The sequence below is a fragment of the Corythoichthys intestinalis genome, chromosome 12 (assembly GCF_030265065.1).
Source record: "Corythoichthys intestinalis isolate RoL2023-P3 chromosome 12, ASM3026506v1, whole genome shotgun sequence".
Lineage (NCBI taxonomy): Eukaryota > Metazoa > Chordata > Actinopteri > Syngnathiformes > Syngnathidae > Corythoichthys > Corythoichthys intestinalis.
In genome coordinates, this window is record NC_080406.1 from 40,827,979 (window position 1) to 40,852,740 (window position 24,762).

Here is a 24,762-nt window from a genome sequence, read left to right on the forward strand (position 1 = left end):
TCAGTATTAAAACATGAGCCATCAGTGGCATGCTATGAGTGAAATACAGTGGTACCTCTACATACGAAGTTAATTCGTTCTAGGACCTTGTTTGTAAGTCGAAATGCTCGTATGTCGAGCAGGATTTTTTTCCCAAAAAAATACATTATAATTCCATTAATTTGTTCCACAGCCCGAAAAACTACACTAAATTCTTAATAAATACTGCTGGTACTATTGCAAATCGCAACTACACAGAGCAAAACAAATAAATTATTAATAAAAATCTGAAAAAAATTAATAATAGTAATAACAAAAAAAAAACAAAAAAAAACCCTGTTCTAATGTGGCGGATGTGTTTTGCATGGTGTACTTGAACACACCGCGTGGCAGACGTAACAGAGAGAGGACTTTTTACTTTCACTTTTCATGTTCAGCTGCGGCGGACAATAGGCATATGGTGTTGCACAAGTTCTGATATAAATGATTAAAACCTGGCGAAGCTGGCAAATTTTTTGGCGATGTCACAATCATAATAATTGTCACTTTAACTTTTCAAGGCTGGCAAACGGTGCTGAGAGGGTGACTGTCGAGATCGTAGACATTCTACGGCCGTATTGTCAAGCCATTTCCCGGACGTGCAGACCAGGCTCAGATTTTTCTATCATTTCCAACTTCATTTCAATGGTAAGCCTCACCTTTTTCCTTTTTTCACCACCTGCACTAACATTCTTGGAACCCATGTTGATTTCCCTCACAAGAAAATCCGCCGTGCGTCCGTCTTGTGGGAAAACAAACTGCGGCGCTGTCATAAATCGTCGTATTTCAAGCATGTCGTCGGGTGTAGAAACAGATGGCAAATGGCAAATGAGTCAAATTTGACGTCGAATGTCGAAAAGATCGTGTGTCGAAACGATCATATGTTGAGGTACCACTGTATTAGCAATTATTATTGTGTTGTTTTTTTTCCCAATAAAGGGTCAAATGTCTTGGGTATCATCTTTTGAATAGCTGTCCACAGTAGTGACCACTGTACCTGAAAGGCTGGATATTACTCAGTAGCTTGATGGTTTGGTATCAAAAAAGATGTATGGTAGCAGTAAAAGCAACTATATTCTAACTAAATTTCCTGTTTTGTGTTCCATGCCTCAATAAAAACCACTTGTGAAGCAATTCTTGTAATGGTGCAATAGCGTAGTAGTTTCAGGTTAAATAGTGACATTTGGAGTTTTATGATGCAGTTTGTGTAATCAGTGTGCTGAATGATGGATGGATATGGTGTCCGTTTGCCAAGCTTTACTTTCTTATAGTGCCATTCAGCAGCAGTGTTGTCCTGTGCTCAGTTTATTGGTGCTATATATCACTTGAGGTTCAATGGTAATCACCAATGATGCCGCAATGACAAATACGATTTAGGTTGCAACTCCAAGGAAAAGTCCAGTTTAAGACTGCTGCAGTTATGTCTATATGTACAGGATATATACAGTGAGGAGCCCAAGTATTTGTCATTTTGCAAGTTCACCCGCTTAGAAAATAGGTAGAGGTCTGAAATTTCAATCATAGATGCATTTACACTTATAGAGACATAATCTAAATTTTTTTTAAAAAAATCTGGAACTCACTTTGCATGATTTTTCAATAATGTATTTGTAATTTACTGGGGCACATAAGTATTTGCACCCCTGAGAAAATCACTGCTATCAGTGCAGAGGTCAGACGCTTTCTGTAGTTCTTCACCAGGTTTTCGCATATGGAAAAAGGGCTTTTGGTCCATTTCTCCACACAAATCTTCTCTAGATCTGTCAGGTTTAAGGGCTGTTGTTGAGAAGCACGAAGTTTCAGCTCCATCCAAAGATTTTCTATTGGATTGAGGTCTGGAGACTGGCTAGGCCACTCTAGAACCTTGATATGCTTTTTACGCAGCCACTCTTTGGTCAACTTGGCTGTGTGCTTCAGATCATTGTCATCGTCAAGATCCAGCTAAAACTCATCTTCAGGTCTCTGACTGTGGGAAGGAGGTTGTGGGTCAAAATCCGACTATACATTTCACCATTTATCTTCTGCTTTATACAATCCTCTTTGCCGAAAAGCAGCCCCAAAGCATGAGGTTTCCACCCCTATATTTCACAGTGGAGATGGTGTTCTTGGGATTGTGCTCACCCTTCTTTTTCCTCCACACACAACGAGTAAAGTGTGCACCATAATGTACTACTTTTGGTCTCATCTGACCACATGACCTTCTCTCATGACCCCTCTGCATCATTCAGATGGTCCCTGGCAAATTTCAGAGGGGCCTTCACATGTACTGGCTTCTACATGGGAACCTTCTGAGTAATGCATGATTTTAAACCATTGCACTCTAGTGTTCTACTGATAGTAGCCTTTGAAACTGTGCATCCAGTTCTCTTCAGGTCATTGACCAGCTCCTGCCTAGGCTGAGCCCTCACTTTTCTCATCATGAGTGATGCCCCACAAGGAGAGATTTTACATGGAGCCCCAGTCCGAGGTAGATTATCAGTCATGTTTAGCCTTTTCCATTTTCTATCAATTGCTGCAACAGTTGATTTATTCTCACCAAGCTGCTTTTCAATTGTCCCATAGTTTTTTCCATCTTTGTGGAGCTCAACATTTTTATCTCTGGTGTTTTTCTAAAGCTCTCCGGTCTTGCCCATGGTTGCCGTTGGATTGTGACTGACTGTGGGATGCACAGGTCATAATATTGAGCTCAGACGAGTGGTGGGCGGGTGATTACTCATGGGGTAAGGGTACAGTTTCTTTAAGGTTGACTGACAACTCTTTCATTCTCATATTTATTGCTGATTCTCACGAGCACAAATAATTACAAACCACGGTAAATTACAAATACATTATTTAAAAAAATAATACAATGTGATTTCTGGATTTTTTTTTTTTTAAAAGATGATGTCTTTATGAGTAGAAATGTTTCTATGATGAAATATCAGACCTCAACCTATTTTCTAAGTGGGTGAAATTACCAAATCACAAGGGGTAAAAATAATTCTGCTCCGCACTGTATTTATTTAAATATGTGAGTGTTACTATCTCAGCATTACCGCTCAATTAAAGGTGCTGGGTTGTCTACACAGAGCAGTGCTTAATATGTCTTTTAATTACTAAAATGCTAATTAGTTAAATTAGCATTTTGCCATAAAGGAGCACTTTGAATCAGAGTATTAGATGCAGTAATATGCAAGTAACTTATCAATTTTATAACTGTCTAATGTTGTTTTGCAGTGTTTTTATTCAGTTATAGCACGATTTTAAAAATGTAATTAATTGTTTAGTGGATTAATATATCATTTCATTTAGTGTTTACAAACATGTTGAAATGCTGTTGAAGCTCTTAATTTAAATGTGAAGGTTGCACAATTCGTGCCTCTGTCAAAAGTGGCCTAAAGTGAAATAAAAAAAAGTTTAAATCAAAAGAAAAAAGAATTCCAAAAGATGAAATATTATCAGAGGTGTTACAATATAGCATGCCACATGAGACCAGAGCTCAGCAAGAATCCGAGGATTAACTCTTGACCTCAACAAGGAGAGTTAAGACAAGAAGAAAATCCACCCGAGGTGAAGTAAGCAGATTTGCATTCATCGCAGAAGAGTTGAGTTTCACCACACTCGCACATTTAAGTCACTTGTTGTAAAATACTTACTTATATCTTGCATTGTTATGTGAAAATTGACCGATTATTACATGTTTTTCTCCATCAAAAATGGTTAATTGGTTGCTCTAAGTCTAAACAGCTCTGATTATTAAAAATACTCCAGCATTTCATCACATATAGTAAGTGTAATTTTCAATTCCTTCCCTTGCTACACTCTTTCTGAAAATAGTCCGAGTCTAACCCTCCCTTTTCTTTTTCACTCACATTTTATTTTGTCTTTCATGTTTTTGTGTCCAGCTTCAAAGGTGGCCGCCGTGATTGCAGGTGCAGAGAGATGTACAGTGCAGCAGGGGACAGCACCCTAGAGATGAAGTGGGATAGGGTTCCTGTCGGAGAGCAAGGTCACATTGAGGGTGAACACCTTCAAAGAATCATAGATTCCCCCACCAAAGCTAGTGAGCATCTTTAGTTCTGTGGCTGCTTATATGTGAGTGCTGAGCTTTCTGTGTCATTTGTTGTCCCAGAGAGTCACACGCTAAGGTGTGGATTTATTCAAAAGAAACCCAGCAACAGTCTAAGCTAAGGGGGGAAAGACTGCAAAAAACAAAACATTCACTGCTCACTGCTAAACCACAGGGACTTTCACAAGTGCATCAAACACTAGAGCAGACTATGTTTTTACTGTATATCCAACCTTTCCCTGAAGATATGGTAGGGGCACTTACCCCCTCCAAAAAATTCCTTAACTTGTAATGTAGGATCTATGGTTTTAAATGACATAATAATGTTTGTGTTTGTGAATGTTTGTGAAAGCGCTACTTTGCTGAAATGTGTGTAAAAAACACACATGACTTTTGAAAGAGTGAATCAACGCATATTTGCACCAACCAAAACATTATTCACTGCTGTACTCAGAATATCTAAAATGCAAGGCTCTGAATGTTTTGCTTAGTTACTTTTTTCATGCCTGGCAGTAGATTTCTAAACTGTTCATCATCATGCCATGTTTCTGACAGGATAACACTAAAAACACGGCATAATATGTCAGAGAAATAAATCAACTTAACATTACTTATTTAGCACTTGAAAGTGACTGTGACACCATAACAAAACATTGAATAGCATTATAATGTGAATTAAAGTCATATTTAGAGAAGATTCGACTACATACAGTGGGGCAAATAAGTATTAAGTCAACCACCAATTGTGCAACTTCTCCTACTTGAAAAGTTTAGAGAGGCCTGTAATTGTAAACATGAGTAAACCTCAACCATGAGAGACAGAATGTGGAAAAAAAAAAACAGAAAATCACATTGTTTGATTTTTAAAGAATTTATTTCCAAATTAGAGTGGAAAATAAGTATTTGGTCACCTACAAACAAGCAACATTTCTGGCTGTCAAAGAGGTCTAACATCTTCTAACGAGGTCTAACGAGGCTCCATTTGTTACCTGTATTAATGGCACCTGTTTTAATCGGTATAAAAAACACCTGTTCACAACCTCAGTCAGTCAGTCACACTCCAAATTCCACGATGGCCAAGACCAAAGAGCTGTTGAAGGACACCAGAGACAAAATTGTAGACCTGCACCAGGCTGGGAAGACTGAATCTGCAATAGGTAAAACGCTTGGTGTAAAGAAATCAACTCTGGGAGCAATTATTAGAAAATGGAAGACATACAAGACCACTGATAATCTCCCTCGATCTGGGGCTCCATGCAAGATCTCACCCCATGGCGTCAAAATGATTACATGAACGATGAACAAAAATCCCAGAACCACACGGGGGGACCTAGTGAATGACCTACTGGGACCACAGTAACAAAGGCTACTATCAGTAACACAATGTGCCGCCAGGGACTCAAATCCTGCACTGCCAGACGTGTCCTTCTGCTGAAGTACACCTCCAGGCCCATCTGCGGTTCGCTAGAGAGCATTTGGATGATCCAGAAGAGGACTGGGAAAATGTGTTATGGTCAGATGAAACCAAAATAGAACTTTTTGGTAGAAACACAGGTTCTCGTGTTTGGAGGAGAAAGAATACTGAATTGCATCCGAAGAACACCATACCCACTGTGAAGCATAGGGGTGGAAACATCATGCTTTGGGGCTGTTTTTCTGCAAAGGGACCAGGACGACTGATCTGTGTAAAGGAAAGAATGAATGGGTCCATGTATCGAGAGATTTTGAGTGAAAATCTCCTTCCATCAGCAAGGGCATAGGAGATGAGACGTGGCTGGGTCTTTCAGCATGACAATGATCCCAGACACACAGCCAGGGCAACAAAGGAGTGGTCTCGTAAGAAGCATTTCAAGGTCCTGGAGTGGCCTAGTCAGTCTCCAGATCTCAACCCCATAGAAAATCTGTGGAAGGAGTTGAAAGTCCGTGTTGCCCAACGACAGCCCCAAAACATCTGCATGGAGGAATGGGCCAAAATACCAGCAACAAAAGCTTGTGTGAAAAGCTTGTGAAGAGTTACAGAAAACGTTTGGCCTCCGTTATTGCAAACAAAGGGTACATAACAAAGTATTGAAGTGAACTTTTGGTATTGACCAAATACCTATTTTCCACCATGATTTGCAAACAAATTCTTTAAAAATCAAACAATGTGATTTTCTGTTTTTTTTTCCACATTCTGTCTCTCATGGTTGATGTTTACCCATGTTGACAATTACAGGCCTTTAATATTTTCAAGTGGGAGAACTTACACATTTAGTGGTTGACTAAATACTTATTTGACTCACTGTACAACAATTTGGAAAAGAGAAATTAGTCTTTTAATCCGCTGTTTAGCCCCGCCTGTCGTTATAGCGGTCTAGCATAAACAAGCGTAAACAAAACAGGAGGCGTGAGAGTGACATGCCCACCCAAACTGAGCGACTCTTCCAAGTCTTTTCCTCGCATTTCAAAAACGAAAAATCGCACAAAACTCCTCCAACTCGTGTCATACACGGCGGCGGGGTTGGTGGTCTTCACCGATCGGCCATTCCAAGGCGGTAAGCAAGTTTCAGCTTGTCGTTCTGCTGCGGCCCCAGCAGGCAGGGAGTGCTCGTCACCGAGACGCAGAGGGGAATGAATGCCGAAGATTGAGCATTCTCGGTACACAAACCGGCAAACGTTGGAGCGCATGGCTGCCCGAGCCCAAGCCGAGTATAGCGCTCTCTAGGCGGGCACACGAAGAGGACCGAGGGGGCTGGAAGTCTCTACACAATTGAGAACCGCAGACGAGAGCGTGTGGCTGCCTGAGAATGGACGCTCATTGGCGGCGACGATAGTGTGCAACAAGCCGCCGGTCGTCGACCGAGTGGCCTTTTCGGTGGAGAGGGAGCATTGTCACCCACAAAATGCAAGCCACCTCCTTATTAAAACGTTTGCCATGATCCCAATATTTGACATAACATGAAACACGTAGCTTGTTCACTTAGTCATCCATCCAATGGTCTCTAGAATGTCGGCATTCTTCACGGTAAACAAGGATCTTTTGGAAATCCAAAAAGCCTAACAAAATCTCTCCCTGGTGTAGCAGCAAAAGCCTGCAGCACATTGGGCTGGCGTGACGCAAGAAATAAACGAATTAATGCGCTAAATCAGCTGACTCTGCAGTCCTTCTGCATACGATAGTAATGGCTGTATTGTGAGTTGATTAGTCCACTGACGTCACATTCGCCTTTTTCCTCAATCTGGAAGTCTATCATTTTCGTAGTGCTGGATTAAAAAAATTGAATAAATATACCGATCGCTTTCACACACATCCAAGCTGTCCATTTCATTCAGGAGCATAAAATACCGCGTCTAATATGAAATAAACATGCTTTTTTTGTGTCACAGGCACTTTAAAGATAGTGAAGACAATAATTCTCGATAACGTGAAACAAGACATTTAACCTTTAGCTCTACAGCTTCAAATCAATGCCATTCTGCTGTCATGTTGTGATAAAATATTGGAAGGAATGTCTGTACTTACTATACTTTAACAACTCAAATGGCTTCATTGGAGATGTATGTGGGAGAAAATGAAGGATTGGAAAGAGAAAGAATGAAAAATGAGATAAAACACATTAGCAGGAAAAATACTTTGATAAATCACTAAGGAGGCAGGGAACTGTCAAACACATTTATCCTGTTCAATTGTTCTTTCCTCTATCTGCGTTAACAGACGGCATAAGGGGCATCTGTGGGTGTGTGTGCATGTGTGTGTGTACGTGGGTGGAACTCAGGCCTGATAAGTTGTGTCTACAACTAGACCAGGTGAACACTTTATACACACAAACACATTACTTTGTTTTATCAGGCAATGCCATTAATCAATTGAGTCCAAATGGATTGGACATCTATCACCGTCTATGGTGACCAATGAGTTAAACATGATAAAAATGGCATTAGCTCACTCTTGCTCTCAGTAGCTCAAATTTGTTCACTGCCTGCCCACCCAGTCAAAACGAGTTAGGCACTGATCGCCATCTATGGCAGGCAATTAGTGTCACGTCTGCTGCTGGTTTCGTTTTTTCTTGTGTTGCAGAATCTAGGTGTGTGGCGGTGGGTGGAGCCTCTTGCATCGCACCGTATTTAGATGAGGAGACCCAAGAAAAGGTCACGGAGATAATGCATTGCTAATCGCCATTGACAATTTGTAATCTTGTGCCCTTTTGCTGTTGCTATCATCAGCAGTTGGGCCCTTGTCTTGTTTTGGTTTACTTGTTGCTATTTTTTCATTTTGATCAGTTTGATCGTTTTGATTTTCCTTAATGATCAGCGCACACCCTCTCTGTTATAACAGACTGGACTTCTATCACCATCTATGTCAGCCAATGAGATACAAATAACAAAATTGGAGTAAGGCCACTATATTGATCTCAGTAACATCTATTTTATGAATGGTCACTGCAAGTCCTAGCAGTGAAAATGGATTCGATGTTAATCATTATGTATAGCAACCAAAATGTTAAAAATGACAAACGGATGTGATCTCACTCATAATGGATTTTTTGTACAGCCATGGCAGGAATAGGATAAGAACAGTTTTTCAGTGTGTTGCCCAAGGACTTCGACTAGAGGCGCTTAGAGCTGGAAACCACCAACCAGTGTTGTCAATAACGGTGTTAGAGTTTAACGGCGTTACTAACAGCGTTATTTTTGTCAGTAGTGATTAATCTAATTACAGTGTATCACATAAGTGAGTATACCCCTCACATTTCTTCAGAAATTTAAACGCTCGGGAAACTTTTTCCATACAGTTCGTGGGGTTCAGGTGGGTACAATTAATTGAAAATAATGGACTGTTTTCCTGTTCAGTATGCATTATCATCACCAAGTGGGTGTGGTCCTTGTAGATGCTACAATATAATAATAATTTTGGTTTGTTATTACCAAAAATAGTCACTTCCCCTAAACCTTTCATAAAATCAAAACAACTGAATATTGAAGAGGGAAGAGATTCATATGTCTGGGAATATGTCTGGTCCTGCTGTTGTGATGAGTTTGTTGATAGTGTCTTGCTCACACTACAAACTGCACTGGATGTAGTTGCTCCCACCCCCCGCCCCCACCACCATTTAAGTCTGTCAAGCCGAGATGAGCGTCTCCTTGGTATAATGCTGAAACACGTTCTCTTAAACAAACAGCACGTAAATTAGAAAGACTTTGGCGCCGTTCCAGCACAGAGTACTCTCTCCTTGCCTGGGAAAACAGATTAGTGACTTATAAACAGGCCTTGCGTACGACTAAAACCAGATTTTACTCATCTATAATAGAAGAAAACAAGAATAATCCTAGGTTTCTGTTCAGCACTGTAGCCAGGCTGACAAACAGTGACAGCTCAGTAGAACCCTCCATCCCACCTACTCTCAGCTGTGATGTCTTCCAAAAATTCTTTAACAATAAAATCTCAACCATTAGAAACAAAATAAGTGAATTACTTCCAACAATTAGGTCTGACAAAGCACAGACTGAAAATTCAGAATCTCCTATAAACCCCTCTATAATATTAAATAACTTCACCACCGTAGGCCAAATCAATGTAACCTCAATCGTTATGTCCTCTAAATCATCAATGTGCCTCCTAGACCCAATCCCAACCAAACGTTTTAAAGAGTCTCTGCCTCTAACTATTGATATTATTCTAAATATAATAAATACCTCATTAGTTACTGGCCAAGTGCCACAGTCCTTTAAATATGCAGTTATTAAACCTCTCCTGAAAAACCTACTCTAGATTTTGATATCTTAGCCAATTACAGACTTATCTCTAATCTACCCTTCCTCTCAAAAGTACTTGAAAGAGTGGTAGTTAAACAACTATGTCAGCATCTTCAGGACAATAGTTTATTTGAACATTTCCAATCTGGTTTATGAGCTTATGATAGCACTGAAACTGCATTAGTCAAAGTAACTAATGACTTGTTACTCGTTGCTGACGATAGATTAGTCTCGAGCCCTCTGCTGGTTTAAATCCTATTTATCTAAAAGATACCAGTTTGTTGATGTAAACCAGCAATCATCACCGTATTCCTGAGTCATTTATGGTGTGCCGCAAGGGTCAGTCCTCGGGCCCATCTTGTTTACGTTGTATGTGCTGCCTCTAGGCATATCATCAGAAAACATAGCGTTAATTTTCATTGTTACGCTGGCGACACGCAATTGTATTTATCAATTAAACCTGATCAGATAGTCGCTCTGGACAATGTGAGTGTAGCCTCCAGCACCACAGTTAAAAACCTATGAGTTCTATTTGACCTAGACCTATCATTTTAGGCTCATATTAAACAAACCTGGAGAACAGCCATTTTTCATCTGCGCAACATAGCCAAAATTAGAGATATTCTGTCTAAAAACGATGCAGAAAAATTAATTCACGCGTCCGTTAAATCTAGATTGGATTACTGTAACTCCTTACTCACAGCTTGTCCTGAAAGTTCCCTAAAAGGTCTCAAGCTCGTCCAGAATGCAGCAGCAAGACTTTTAACAGGAACTAATAGAAGAGAGCACATCACCCCTGTGCTCCAAGCCCTTCACTGGCTTCCAGTCGAGTTAAGAATTAAATTTAAAATCCTCCTCCTTACATTTAAGACCATTAATGGTACGGGGCCATTTTATCTCACAGATGCTCTGGTTCCATACCGCCCCAACAGAACACTTTGTTCTCAGAATGCAGGTCTACTTCCCAGGGTCTCTAAAAGTACAGTAGGAGCTAGAGCCTTTAGTTACCAAGCTCCTGTCTTATGGAATCAGCTTCCAGCTAATATTAAAGAAGCTGACACAGTCTGTACATTTAAGATTAGACTAAAAACGTTCCTATTTGACAAAGCTTATGGTCAGGCTAGTTGAAAACTGACTGGACTCACAGTTCAGTCTACGATGCCCTAGGAGCTACAATTCTGGGGAAAGTACAGCAACTGAGTCTCCTGTTTTTCACTAGACCTACCACTTGTCTTTACTTTATTTCTCTTTTCTAATTCTAATATCTAGTTGTATCTAATATTTAGACTAGTCTCTTCATCACTAGTCACTCAGTGTCCCCTTTCCCTCCTTCCCTCTGGGGGAGGGGGCTACTTTTTCAGCCGCAGCCACCTGACTATCTTGACGCCTGGCTGGATGGACGTCTTCATTTGGCTAGATGGACCCACTCATGTTCCCTCACTCCATTGCATCTCTGCAAACTGGAACTCCTACTATTATCCATCATCAGTCCTGATTCATCTATAGCCTGTCCTTCCTGGGAGTGGATCTCTCCTGACTGTGGTTCTCCCCAAGATTTCTCTTTTCCCACTGAGTTTTTATAGTTTTTCCCTTGCCGCCATGGAGGGTCTAAGGATGGGTGATGCCCAGGACATGATCTCATCTCATTCATCTACTGCAGGGGTGCCCAAGTCCGGTCCTCGAGAGCCCCTATCCAGCTTGTTTTCCATGTCTCCCTCCTTGAACACACCTGAATCAAATGATCAGCTCATCAGCAAGCTCTGCAGGAGCCTGATAAGGATCCTGATTATTTGAGTCAGGTGTGTTGGAGGAGGGAGAAATGGAAAACAAGCTGGATAGGGGCTCTCGAGGACTGGACTCGAGCACCCCGATCTACTGTATCTGACTGTGTATCAAATTGACTCTGTAAAGTCCTCTGAGACAACCTTGTTGTGATATACTGTAGGGCTATACAAATAAAATTGAATTGAATCAAGCCTCACCTGCATATTGAAAAAAATATCTATATATATTAGGGGTGTGACGGTACACATAAGTCACTGTTCAATAAACAGGAAAAAGGCTTTCTTTCCCTCACAGCATTTGTAAGTTAAAATTTGTTTACCATTACAATCTCAGTTCAATTCAATCAGTTACAATAAACATTTGATGTGAAAGACGTTATAGAATGGATCATGTAATAACATGTAAAACATGAAAAGTAACGTCAGTTACTTTGCCAAGTAACTTATTAGTCTTACGTTGAAGTAAATGAGTTACTAACTTAATTACTTTTTGGGAGAAGTAATTTATAACTCTAATTAATTACTTTTTTAAAGTAAGATTAACAACACTGCCACCAACCCTTTGCTTAGTAGAGAAACCGCTACCCCAACTGAGCCACAGCCACCCTTTCATTGTCGGACACTAAATATCCACTTTACATTTCCATGTGCTACACGGTAAATGGGGCATCCTGGAGGACTGAGCTCTTGCTTTGGTGCTAAGGGCATGAATTCCTTACCGAGAGGCTGATAAATCAACTTCTAATAAGCGAGCTCATATGAAATCCGTATGTTTGACCGCCCACTTCCCAAGGCCGACGCCACGTGTCTAGTTCTTATCTCAAAAGCATGAAAATAAACATGCCTGTGAGACAAGAACTACAATGCTAAGGAACATAACACTAGCAAGTGTTTTAGCTGTGAAAATAATACCAGAATTTTACATCTGATCGAGCAGATCACAACTCATTGAGGTTTCATTTCAATACCTTTGTAGTTTTACATGTGCTCATGAGAATAGAGCTGTTTGTCTCAGTTAAGGTGGTGAATTTTTCTTTTCCACCTAAGAAACCCGTGATGGATACGCTAGAATTTCCTGTTTCTGTGTACTTCTTGGAGGAAAAGTGGCTACAGGGAACTAGAGCTCAGCACTTCAACACTGTTGTGATCAGTATTGATTCATTCAAAGATTGTCCCTTTCCTCTCTCTCCCCACCCCGACCAATTCCTTGAGGCTCCAAGTCTTTCAACTCATCTAATTTGTATGGCTGTTGTTATTATTAGTGTTTCATAGCACAGCGCTTTGGTCTCGGGCCATGGACAAACCGCTTTATGATGCCGCACCTAATAAACATCATTGAGATTTTCCCTGGCTGGTAATTAAGTGCGGGGATAATTTGTCATAGTTAGTTAGAGCATAGTGGAATGGCGGGAAAGGGTTGCCTAGAAGGAGCATGGTGGCTGAGAAGGCCAACAGTTTCATGCGTTCAACTCATTTATAGCTAGAGCTGCAAATTGATCTTGGCACTTGCTGTGGTATAAGGCAGAAGGCCAACACAGGTCAAGGAAGATAAGACAGAATCTTTAATGGAGTTTGACTTTAACAATCTAGTAAAGTTTGACAGCAATGTTTTTCGTGTTCCAATTGCCAATTCACTCAGCATGCATGAAAACTTAAAAAAAAACTGCACAACCAACAGGTCAAAGTGAAACATGATGCAAGAGTTTCTTTTAAAAGTTGAAGTGAGACTTAATTGATAAGGCGGAAAATATACTCAAGGCTGAAAAAGCTGTTTCTGCACGTGCAACTGACTTTTAAATGAACTGTATTTTAGGACAAAATATTTGTTTTGTTTGATAGAACAAAATGTCAAAATCAGTGGTTCGTAACATTGCTAAACGTACCAAACCCCACAAGTTTCACTTTTGCATTCTCAAACCCTTCGATATTCATTCATTCATTCATTCATTCATTCATTCATTCATTCATTCATTCATTCGTTCATTTTCCAAGCGGAGGGTCATGGGGTGCTAGAGCCAATCCCAGCTACTGTATCTATGGGCAGTAGGCGGGGTACTTCCTAAATCGGTTGCGAGCCAGTCGCAGGGCACAAGAAAAGGGACAACCATTCGCTTTCACACTCATACCTAGGGAAAAAATTTAGGGTGTTCGATAAGCCTACAATGCTTGTCTTTTGGGACGTGGGGGGAAAACGGAGTACCCGAAGAAAACCCATGCAAGCACGGGGAGAACATGCAAACTCCACACAGGGCTGGAGCCCGGGATAGAACCCTTGATCTCAGAACTGTGAGACGGATTTGCTAACAACTTTGGGACCGTGACGCCTGATATTTAGTCATAATTATTTTTTTTTTCAATTTCAAAACCAACATAGCTAAGCTAGCAAGCTAATAACTAAGTGAATTCCCATTCAAATGTCTTCAAATTTCACATTTACTACTGATAATTTTGACTTTTGCTGTTCACTTTTATGTTGGAAAATCATACGAAACTTCTTCAAACGTCATCTCACACATTCATACACACATTCTCATTTTTTCATGTCCTTGCATTATATACAATTTTCTTGGTGTAAAATTTGACACAAATTTCTTATTATCTGTACAGTCCACACTGCCAGTAGGTCTAACATACATACTCATACCAAGTGCGAGTCAACTGTCCACTGAGTAAACTAGTTTTGTCTCCCATTAGATAGAGGACTAGCAGTTTAAAGAAATGGAATAAAGCCTGTAAATTAGGGGGGAACCAGTCCAAAACCTAGTCTAAAATGAAAAATAAGAACCAGTGGTCTAGATGCTCCAGATCCGTCAATTTTGAAATTTGGCCATATTGGGGGTCTCAGAGCAGAATGTCAAGCCACCTGAGTGTTTTCCGCCGTAATTGACCCTGAATGAGTTGATCACCATTCGATCTCAAGGCACATAGAGCAAAACAACAAAACTGCTTGAAACACCAGTTTTAAACATCAGATTTAAAGCTGAAAATACAACAAAACATGCACTTTATGCAGTTAGTCATCCTCAAGTTTACAACTGTTGCCAAAAGTGATTGAATGTACACGCAATTTCTCGTTTGCTCTTTGAGATAAATCAGGCTCAGTCAGAGTGAATGTAATGAACAACACTCCAACGGCCGATCCTCCCACATCATTCTATAAGCATTTCAGCCACTTATTTATTTTTTAAACATCATCTACAAAAGATTCTCTGATTAGTGTCTCGAGTTGCTGTTCAGATGTGACAGAGCAATTGAGAGTTCGACCTGTCTCTGATTGCTTTCAGTGACATACACAATTACCAAGCTGCTTCCTGTGATTAAAGACCCTCGTGTTTCTAGGACATCTCTTTTTCCGCTTTGGTCGCCTCTTTCAGCAGTCACCCATCTGTCCACCGTCCTTTTACAACTCTATATTTCAGTCAATATGATGAAAGCCAGATATGCAGTTCATACCTTCATAAACTGCTCTCAGGTCGTTTTCCTGCAGTAACTCAAAATTCTAAAGAAATATTAAACTTGCTGGCCTTGTACAAAAAGTCTGTGACTATCAGCTTTGGAGTTTTAGACTACAATTTGTAAACTGTCTTTTGGAAATATTTTTCAACATGTAATTATAAAGACGAAGGCCAATGTTTATTCAGTATTTGATGTATGTTTACTTTTTCAAAAGCCCACGTGACAGTGAAATCATCAATTGATTTTCTATATTTGTAGTTTGTAAGTTTTTGTAAATGTGAATAAGGTTCTAGTTGCTCTCACAAGTGTGGGTCAAATCCCAATACATCCCAATACAATAATAAAAAAAAAAAATGTTTTGTGTTTGCTGTTCTTTGGCTCAATGAAGGTTGGGAAATACTATGATAATATGTTCATTACACAAATTAATAGTTTGAACCAATCAACCATTCAAACAAAAACATTTTACTATTTACAGAAAATGTAACAATTCAGTCCAACCTAACCTAACCTTACTTTTGTTGTGGTTTCATAAAATTACCCTGAATATCATTATAGTACAATGGTACCTCAACATACGATCTCTTCGACACACGATCTTTTCGACAACTGATGTAAAATTTGACTCGCCATGTGTTTCTACGTCCAAAGACATGCTTGAAATACAATTTATGACAGCGCCGCCGTTTCTTTGTTTTTCCGCAAGACGGATGCACGGCGGATTTTCTTGTGAGAAATCAACATGGGTTCCAAGAATATTAGTGCAGGAAGTGAAAAAGAAAAAAGGTGATTTTACCATTGAAATGAAGATGGAAAACATAAATAAATACGAGCATCAGGTGCGCATCCGTGAACTGGCTCGACAGTACGGCCATAGAATGTCTACCATCTCGATGGCCCTCCTCCAATCTCCGTTCGCCCAAAAAAATCGCCAGCTTCGTCGGGTTTTTAATCATTTGTTTCAGAACTTGTGCAACACAACATGCCTACTATCCACCGCAACTGAACATGAAAAGTGGAAATAAAAAGACCTCTCTCACTCTGTCACATCAGCCATGCTGCGTTCAGGTACATCATGCAAAACACATTCATCACATTAGAACCCGATTCGTTACATTATTACAGGTATTGTTATTATTATTATTATTACTAATATTATATTAACATTCCTATTTTTATTCATAATCTATTTGTTTTGCTCTGTGTAATTGCTATTTGCAATAGGATGCCAGTATGTACGAGCATGGGCTAAGCTACTATCGAAGCATATATCTTGTAAGTTAATTTTATTGCTGACACTGCGTTTCCAGGTCATCAACAAGTTTTGCCCCCTTGCCACAAAAGTCAAACTCCGCCTACGTCCTGGAACAAATTAACTTCATATGCAGAGGTACCACTGTATCTTTTCAGGGTGTACTTCAAGCTTCTGACTGGCTGAAACACCTTTCCAGTTCATTTATTTATATATATTTTATTTTTGTCCTAAAGTCAGAAATATACAAATGGACAAAGACTGTGCAATTCACTGCCTTGATCGATAGTAATTGACTTACATGATACAAAAACTATCTGCAGCACTTCAATGACAAACTCTTTGTCAGGCAATTTACTATCTTTTCATCCTGCCATCCACATATAATTATCTTTCCAGTCTCCTACTTCTCATTTTATACTCCCTTCCACCTTCTTTTGTCTTTTCATTGTTTGTGCCCATCTCCTTTCTCCTTACATTCATATGAATCATTTTTTAAAACCCTCTATTTGGATAATTTTCTTTTACATGACATATTTAAATAGCTATACAGTATATGCCTAGCCGACTAATTGTGGTTATATGGCAGAGTAGTTTGTCTTGCAATGAAATACTGTATATTATCTCTAAGTGCTTCATCTGGGCTGGGCTGATCTATTTTTACTTTTTCTGGCCGGTCTCAGTGCATGCAAAGTGCGCATGTCATTGAGATTGATGTTCGTGTATATAAAGATATATGAATCACAGAATACAGAAAAGGTTATGCCTGACAGGAAATTATCACAGGCCATATAGTTCCTGATGCATGTGGAGAGTGCTAAAGAATGCAAATACACACTCACACATATACACAAACCAAAGAACCCCATCACAGGTATGGCAAATCATATGTGGTAACCTCACCAAAAGGGCCATCTGCATTTTAATAACTAAGACTAATTTATCTTTGGTTGCAGTGCATATTACTGAATTCTTGCTAGCCCTCACAACACACAGAAATTCACATGCTTGCCTCTTTTCTGCTGATGACAACTCTATGCTAATGGTGTTTTCAGTTCACCTTTCTAAATCACCCATCATAGAATTTCATGTGGATGCACCTTGGGAAACGTGTGCGAACAAAGTACGAGAGGACTAAGCTAAGTTAAAGTGTATGAAAACACCTGGGGAAATGCTAATATTCCGTCATTTATCCATAAACGAATGCCTTTTGGATTCATATCATGCCCCTTCGTGTAATTACACACATCGCAAAACCAAGAAAATGATAGAAATTTGGATCGATTGTCAAGCTAAAACGACCGGTGCCCGACATCCCGGAAATCTAGCATATTGTGTGCGTGACGTCACTATAAGGATGCTTAGTACTCAGTGCTTAGTACTGAATGGCGGCGATGATGGTGGACAATTTTGTTTCTATTTGCAGCGACGAATCCGACGTAACGAACATTCTTCTAATGGTGACGAGGAGAGTTGTGAACCTTTCTTTGGTGTTTTGGGTTATCAATTTGAGCCCAAACGAAAGCCAATGCAGCCTAATGAAAGGATCATTGAGGGGAGCAATCACACTGATGAAACACCGGCAGCAACAGAATCACTGAATGGTTTGTTTTGCATTTCTTTTTGTGAAGCTGACCGCAAAATAAAGTAATGTATAGAATGATTATCATTTATTGTGCTATCATAGGTTTTCGCTCTGCCAACAGACACAAATATGAATGGGATTAGAGGATTTGTTGTATATATTTTACGAGCGATAATTCATACATGTGACCAGTCCTATATCCAATGCGTGATATGTTTTTTTATAATAACAGAGTACTCACTTTGCTTTGCCTGGGGTGGTCTCATCAGTGCCAGTCATCGTCCTCTTTCTTGATATCTCGGGACATTTATGTGGCTGCGCGTGTATGGTGGGCACCGCATCTGCTTTCAGCAGCAATTTCTTAGCAAAACCTGATTTCATTTGTCAATAGTTCGAATAGCTTTCAGGTGTAAAATGCGCACTACACAAAATCGTGCCGGAGGCTGGGTCTGCAAAATTAGCCCTCTTTGCACGGACGAACTTTACTCATTGTCTGCGTAGTCCAGCTCTTTTTCTCGCGTTCGGGAACTCATGGATACTACATTGCGACAAATGGCTATTTGTACACCACATAGCATGACAGGTTTGAACCATTTTAGTTTTTTTTTGATAAAACACAAACGCAACTCTCTCGTCGATAAACAACAATGGCACCAGCCTCGACCTTTTGTTTCCTGGCTGTGACGTCAAAGCCCCATTCGGCTGTTTCCGGAATACTTTCGGAAATGTTCGTAATTTTCGATCTATTTTCGATAATTGCTCATGAATGTGATTTATTTTTTTGTTAACTTTATTAATATTTGTTATCTTGCCACATAACGGTTCTATTGATATCTTACAGCCCCTTAGTATTATCATTCTCTTTAAGTCAAGCTACTTTTTAGCACTCTGCTCTGTGGTTCTGAGGTCGGGGGTTCGAGTTTTCACGTTTTCACTGTGCATGTATGTATTTTCTCCAGGGACTATCTCCCAACTCTGCTATGACAAGGATAAATAAGGTGTTTTAGCCTGTGTAGCAAAAATAAATAAGCAAAACATACTTTGTTCACAATTATGCAAACGGACATTGTATAAATAAATGCTGATATAAATATCTATGCTATAAAAATAAATAGCAATTCTGAGCCACTTAAGGGTAAGAAAAGCGACTCGGGTCTGGACTCCAAAGGGATCAAATAGCCTTTGTTTTCCAAACAGCTTTTCAATCAAGCCAAAATCAAAACAAACATGTCCATAGAATTACTAAAAAAATGTTATCAACCCAACTCCAGCTCCCTAAAGTACTTTAAAAAGCTACGGCTGAGTATATTAACCTAGTGTATATTAGTGCTGTCTTGTAGCCAGGGGACTCGCTGTGTGTCTATGCATTGAACTTGGGGAATCTTAATGAAATAAAAAGGCTAGGTGTGACATTGTGTTTACCTGCAAATACTGCCAAGCTGTCCCTGGACACACACAGAATAATGCATTTAATGTGCTGTGGCTGTATGAGAAAATGTGTTTTTCCCCAAACTCCCTTAACAACAGAGGAGCAGAGGGTGGGATGGAGCCAGAGAACAAAGACGACAGAAAAATGTACACCGGAGAAGAACACGGGGCGGGAGAACACACACACACACACAAAAAACTGTGTTTGCAAATTATAAATTAAAAGCCTGTACATTCTACACACCATACCATATCCCCCAGGAAACATGGTTCTTTCAACAGAAAAACTCTTATTAGGAGAAAGCAGGGAGGGGGATAACCTTATTGTTGATTTCTTCACAGTTTTTTACAACATTGGCTTGAGAAAATGTTTGTCCAGGTAAACAAATTGCGATGCCATTTCCAATCAACTATACATTATAAAGACCGAATGCACAGTACAAGCAACAATCATGCTTTCAAAAGAATGTAAATTGATTGATGAAATATATGGAATTCTTAGTTGCTAAGCTTTCAAATGAAAAGCATCATGAAGGCATCTGAAATACATCTGCGATCAATGCATACGCCGTTCCACAATCAAATTCACCAAAATTTAATTACATCATAAACATACCTGTCAAGTTGTACGGTTTCGGCGTAATGCTTACAAGTGGTATGCCGTACGTTCAAAATCTGTACATATTTCGTGCATTAAGTTTTTTTTTTTTTCAGTTCGGATTTTGTCACCGTTTTGGCAACGAGACAATGTGCGTTACGATGCCTTACTATGTTGGTTGAATGACGCGAGAAAAGTCAGAGACACTGAGAGAGAAGAGTGTTGTGACGCTGTAGCAAATGCGATGCTAGGCTAGGTGGCTCCAATATTTCCTGACTGTAGCCGACAGCCTACAATCTACGCCTAGATATCAAATGCCTATAGAACTACATGCGAAATGATAGACGGTGGCGTTAATAAACAGTCGCCATTTTGAAGCAGTAGACTTCTCAGAAAGGCTCTGTTGTAGTGAAACTTTCTAGCGATTTTAAGTAACTTTTTATCTAAAATACTCCTAAATTGGCAAAATCTTGACTTGAATCTATCTTTAAATGATGAAACAGTTTAAAAACTTTAACATGTCGAAATTAGATGGAAGGGAACTAATGCAAAAGCGGTAACAATTTTAATAACTTTAACAGTTGATTCACAACATTAAATGATTTCCAAACATAATGAAAAAAAAAAACATGAAAGGTAACACCAGTTACTTTGCCAAGTAACTAATTACTCTTACCTTCAGGTAACTGAGTTACTAACTCAATTACTTTTAGGGAGAAGTAATTTGTAACTAATTAATTACTTTTTAAAAGTAAGATTAACAACACTGGTCATAAAGATGAAGTCTGCAGAATGAAAAGTGACGAAAGCGGAGATTTCATTCTGCCAATTTGTTGCCGAACACAATTTGCCTGCAACTATTGCTGATCACTTCTCAGAATTAGCAAAAGAAATGTTCCCTGACTCAAAGATTGCATCTGTAAGTTAATTTTATCAATTGACCTTTTTAATTTATAATTGGACACACTAACGAACTACGTTCAAGTCAAACTGAACTGCGAGCTGAAGTGCCATGAAGTGCAGGCATCAAGACATGATAGAAATTGCCAAAAGTGCTACATACAATTATAACAAAAGTCACTGTTAAATTTTAGTAATCATGATGTAGCTGAAGAAATTGATTGTTCTTTGATTGCACCAGGTTACAGTATATGTTAACATTATTACCAAAAAATTTGCATTATTTTAAAAATTGAGTTTTATTTTTGTTTCATATTGTACGCTATATAGAACGTTGTAAGATTAGTCACCAATTTGTAAGGGCATAGGTCACTATTAGTAAGATTGCCAACGACCTCGGGTTGACAGGTATGCATATATAGCACGAAATAAATGTGATCTTTTGGACTGGATTTCATAACCAAACTGTCATCCTCACAGCGTATCATCAAAGACACACCCTTAGTACACTGGAACACTCAACGTGGTACAGAATAGTCTTTAAAATCCTCAAAAACAGGAGAATTGCGCCTGCACAATTATCAAGTACCGTTTTTTTACATTGCGAAAATAGAACAATGCTTATTGCTAACATAGAGTAAAATGCAGAAACAAATTCATAGTGCTGATTGATTTCCCCGACAAACCTAAAAAAAAGACAGAAAATAAAGTTGGTCATTCACCTGCAGAGAAGTGAACCAACCAATCAAATGGCCTTGCACTGGCAATATCCCCATTAAAAACTAATGAGGTGTTCCCTGGATCAGGGTCTGGGCAATATATCAAATCCCACAGAAAGATTAATGTTCGAGTTTTCCTGAAAACTAACAAATAGACTGGACTAAAACAGGCCCTCCTGGGTGGAGAGGAACACTTATCTGTGTACGCAGCTCCATCATCTACTGCTCCTTTGCCATCAAGTTATACCCGAGGCAATAGACTCATCGCCTTGTATTGGTAAAGACGTGCCATATGACTGCAATCTTACAACAAACAACAACATACAGGAAACTACTAAAGATAATTAATCATCGTATTTAGTCGTAATTAATTAAATCACCACATAATTAAAATCTTGTTAGTATGCGATCTCACACTTTATAGACTATATAATTAAACACCTGCTAGTATATCTTCTTAAGAGTATCACATCTCTAGAGCTTCAGTGCAGTATGATATATATTTAGAAGAAAGGGTCTCAAGGCAATTGACTATATACATCCAATCATATGCCACTTTTATCCTTAGTGAGTTTAAATTACCGTAATTTTCGCATTATGAACTCCTACTTTTTCACCTCATTTTGAATCCTGCTGTTTATAGTCCAGAGCAGCTTATTTGTTGATTTATTTGGGTTAATAGGTAACACTTTATTTGACAGGCGCATCATAAGACTGTCATAAGACCATCATAATTATGAAATGACGCTGACACGGGCATTAATAAATGCTTATGACCAAGGGCGTAGGTTTGCATAGGGATGGTAGGGACATAACACTGTAAACTTTTAAGCAACCTTATTTGCATCTAATGAGTTCGGTTATGAGGTCATTTAGATTGTCCTCCCATACGTTATAAGTACAGAATTGACCCTTCCATTATTAAGTGAATTATTTTCATTATGTTCAGACTTACATTTATCCCCTTTCACTTGCTGAATGTGCCGGTCCATTTTTTCCACCCCCTCAAACCCACATTTTATTGGCTGATGACTTCACACCTTCCACACGACACGCACACAAGTAGCCAGCCCCGACACAGAAATACAACATGCCGCCTCCTCTGCCTCCTTCGAAGAGGAGGGATCTTAGGAGTTTTGTTTCGACCAGTTGCAGCTACTGTAAGTAACGTAAAAAGATGTGGAGGCTGGAGACACACCACTAATTTTGCTACTGAGTCAGAGTTAGCATTACATCAAATTGTGTGACCTTGCTAACCTGCTAAACTGGAGTAGGACGCTGCTTAGAGAGAAGTGTCCTCCAGTATGTGTTTACTACTGTTAACGTTAATTAAACTTTGAGAAATGAAGTGAACTCTGCCAGAAACTGGCAACAATAATTGAAAAAAACTTGAGCAAGAAGCTGCCTAGAAAGAAAGGTCCCAGGACGCATTCTGTGTTTCACAGGAAAGTGTTGACAGTCAAAAAAAAAAAAAAACACATACTGACGTTTTTCTTGTAAACGGCCTAGTTTAGAAGGAAAGAAGGCTAGACCATGTTGTGACTTTACACTTTTGAAATTTAATGCGTATTAGTGCATTCCATTTATTAATGTATGTATTTACTTTCTAGATTATTATTGTATGTATTTACTTTCTAAATTATTTTTCAAAATTATTTTTATTTGCAGCGTATGAAAACATTTTTTCAGACAATCATACATTGATCATTATCAATGTAAAAAGTTTAATTCATCCCGATTTAGTTTTTTCCCATAATTTCTCAACCCACTGATGCACTTTAGAGATGCATGTGGACAAAACCAGCGTTTGACCCGAAGGAACGCTCCATTTTATTTATTCTTGCTAATTCCTGACTAAGAAGTTTTTTCAGTTATTTAATATATTTATTTAGACAGACAATGTTGAGTGATCTTGAGACAAATGTTTATTTTTTTGCATCCCTGGATATTTAGGAGATTATCAACAAATTTGTATTTATTGTGTATGCTAATACAATTTATGTTCAAATATTGCAATTTAAATTTGCTAATAAAATGCAGTCATTTATTCTGGAAGTTTTAAAAATGTTTCTTGAGTAGTTCTTGAAAACAAAGGTTGGAAACGAATGGTTTATCACTTGAACCAGTACACATGAAAGTTAGTATAAGTCAATACAGATTTAATTTGCATTGCTCATTTAGCCTATCAATTAGTGAGGTTCATATTCGTGAGAAATGTAGCCCTGACCCCCGTTCACCCAATCTGTTTGGTTTTATTAATGCCCCATCCCCAGCAAAAAGTGTACATGCAGGGTATGCTGTTGTATTGTCCCTACCAATGTTGAGACCAAACCTACGCCCTTGCTTATGACAAATGTCATTAAGTGTCATCTGGCAAATTCTGTCACTAACTCCAGCGTGGGTCTTTTACATTCATTCAAAAGTGAGATAATTTGTCCGATGACACTAAATCACATCTGTCATACACATTCATTAACGTTCATGACAGTATCGTGTCATAATTATGACGCTCCTACGACAGTCTTATGACACCTCTGTAAAATATAGTGTTACCAGTAAATATTTTTTTGGTGTAAATATCCCATAATACAGTTAGGACAGCTGCGGCTTAAATTGTCCGACGCGGCTTATCTATGAACAAATGCCGTTTTCGTGTCATATTTGATGGGTGGCGGTTTATAGTAAGGGGCACCTTATAGTCCAAAAATTAAGGTATTTTGTCTCTAGAGGACAACTAGTCTCTGGAACTGGGAGGGCCAGATTTGTGGGCAGTCTTACCCAATCAAAATGGATTAGTTGCCTGTTGCCATCAATGGCAGTCAATGAGTTAAATAAGTGCCCAAATAAATGGTGAAATATAAACAGTACAATCTTCATTGCAAAATAAGGAAATTCACACTCACCACCCTGGTTGGTGCTGACGTTGATAATGGCAACTTGTCGAGGAAATGAACTCATTTCTGAAACACCGTTGAGGGATTCGATCTCAAAGGTATAATTGGCGTGTGCTGAGAAGTCCGTGACGGTGACCGAAGCGGTAGTCAGGCCGAACGGTTGAGGCAGGAAACGCAGCTCTTCCTCACACAGTTGACAGTGGTCAGGCTCTGGACCACAGCGTTTACATTGGACATTATAGGTGAGGTCTCTGCGACCTCCTGTGTCACTGGGGGGTGACCATTCCAGCATCAGACATGAGTCGTTGAGGTTGAAAAGTAAGTTACGGGGAGGGGACGGAGGACCT

At 39.2% G+C, this 24,762-nt stretch overlaps 1 protein-coding gene across 1 annotated transcript in view; it reads right to left on the bottom strand.

Annotated features, from left to right (window-relative positions):
- LOC130927075 (ephrin type-A receptor 6-like) overlaps nucleotides 1-24,762 on the bottom strand; it is a 255,001-nt gene that overhangs the window by 81,847 nt on the left and 148,392 nt on the right. Inside the window, exon 5 of the mRNA XM_057852597.1 lies at nucleotides 24,425-24,760. Coding sequence (XP_057708580.1) covers nucleotides 24,425-24,760 — 336 coding nt within the window. The remainder of the gene's footprint in view (nucleotides 1-24,424; nucleotides 24,761-24,762) is intronic.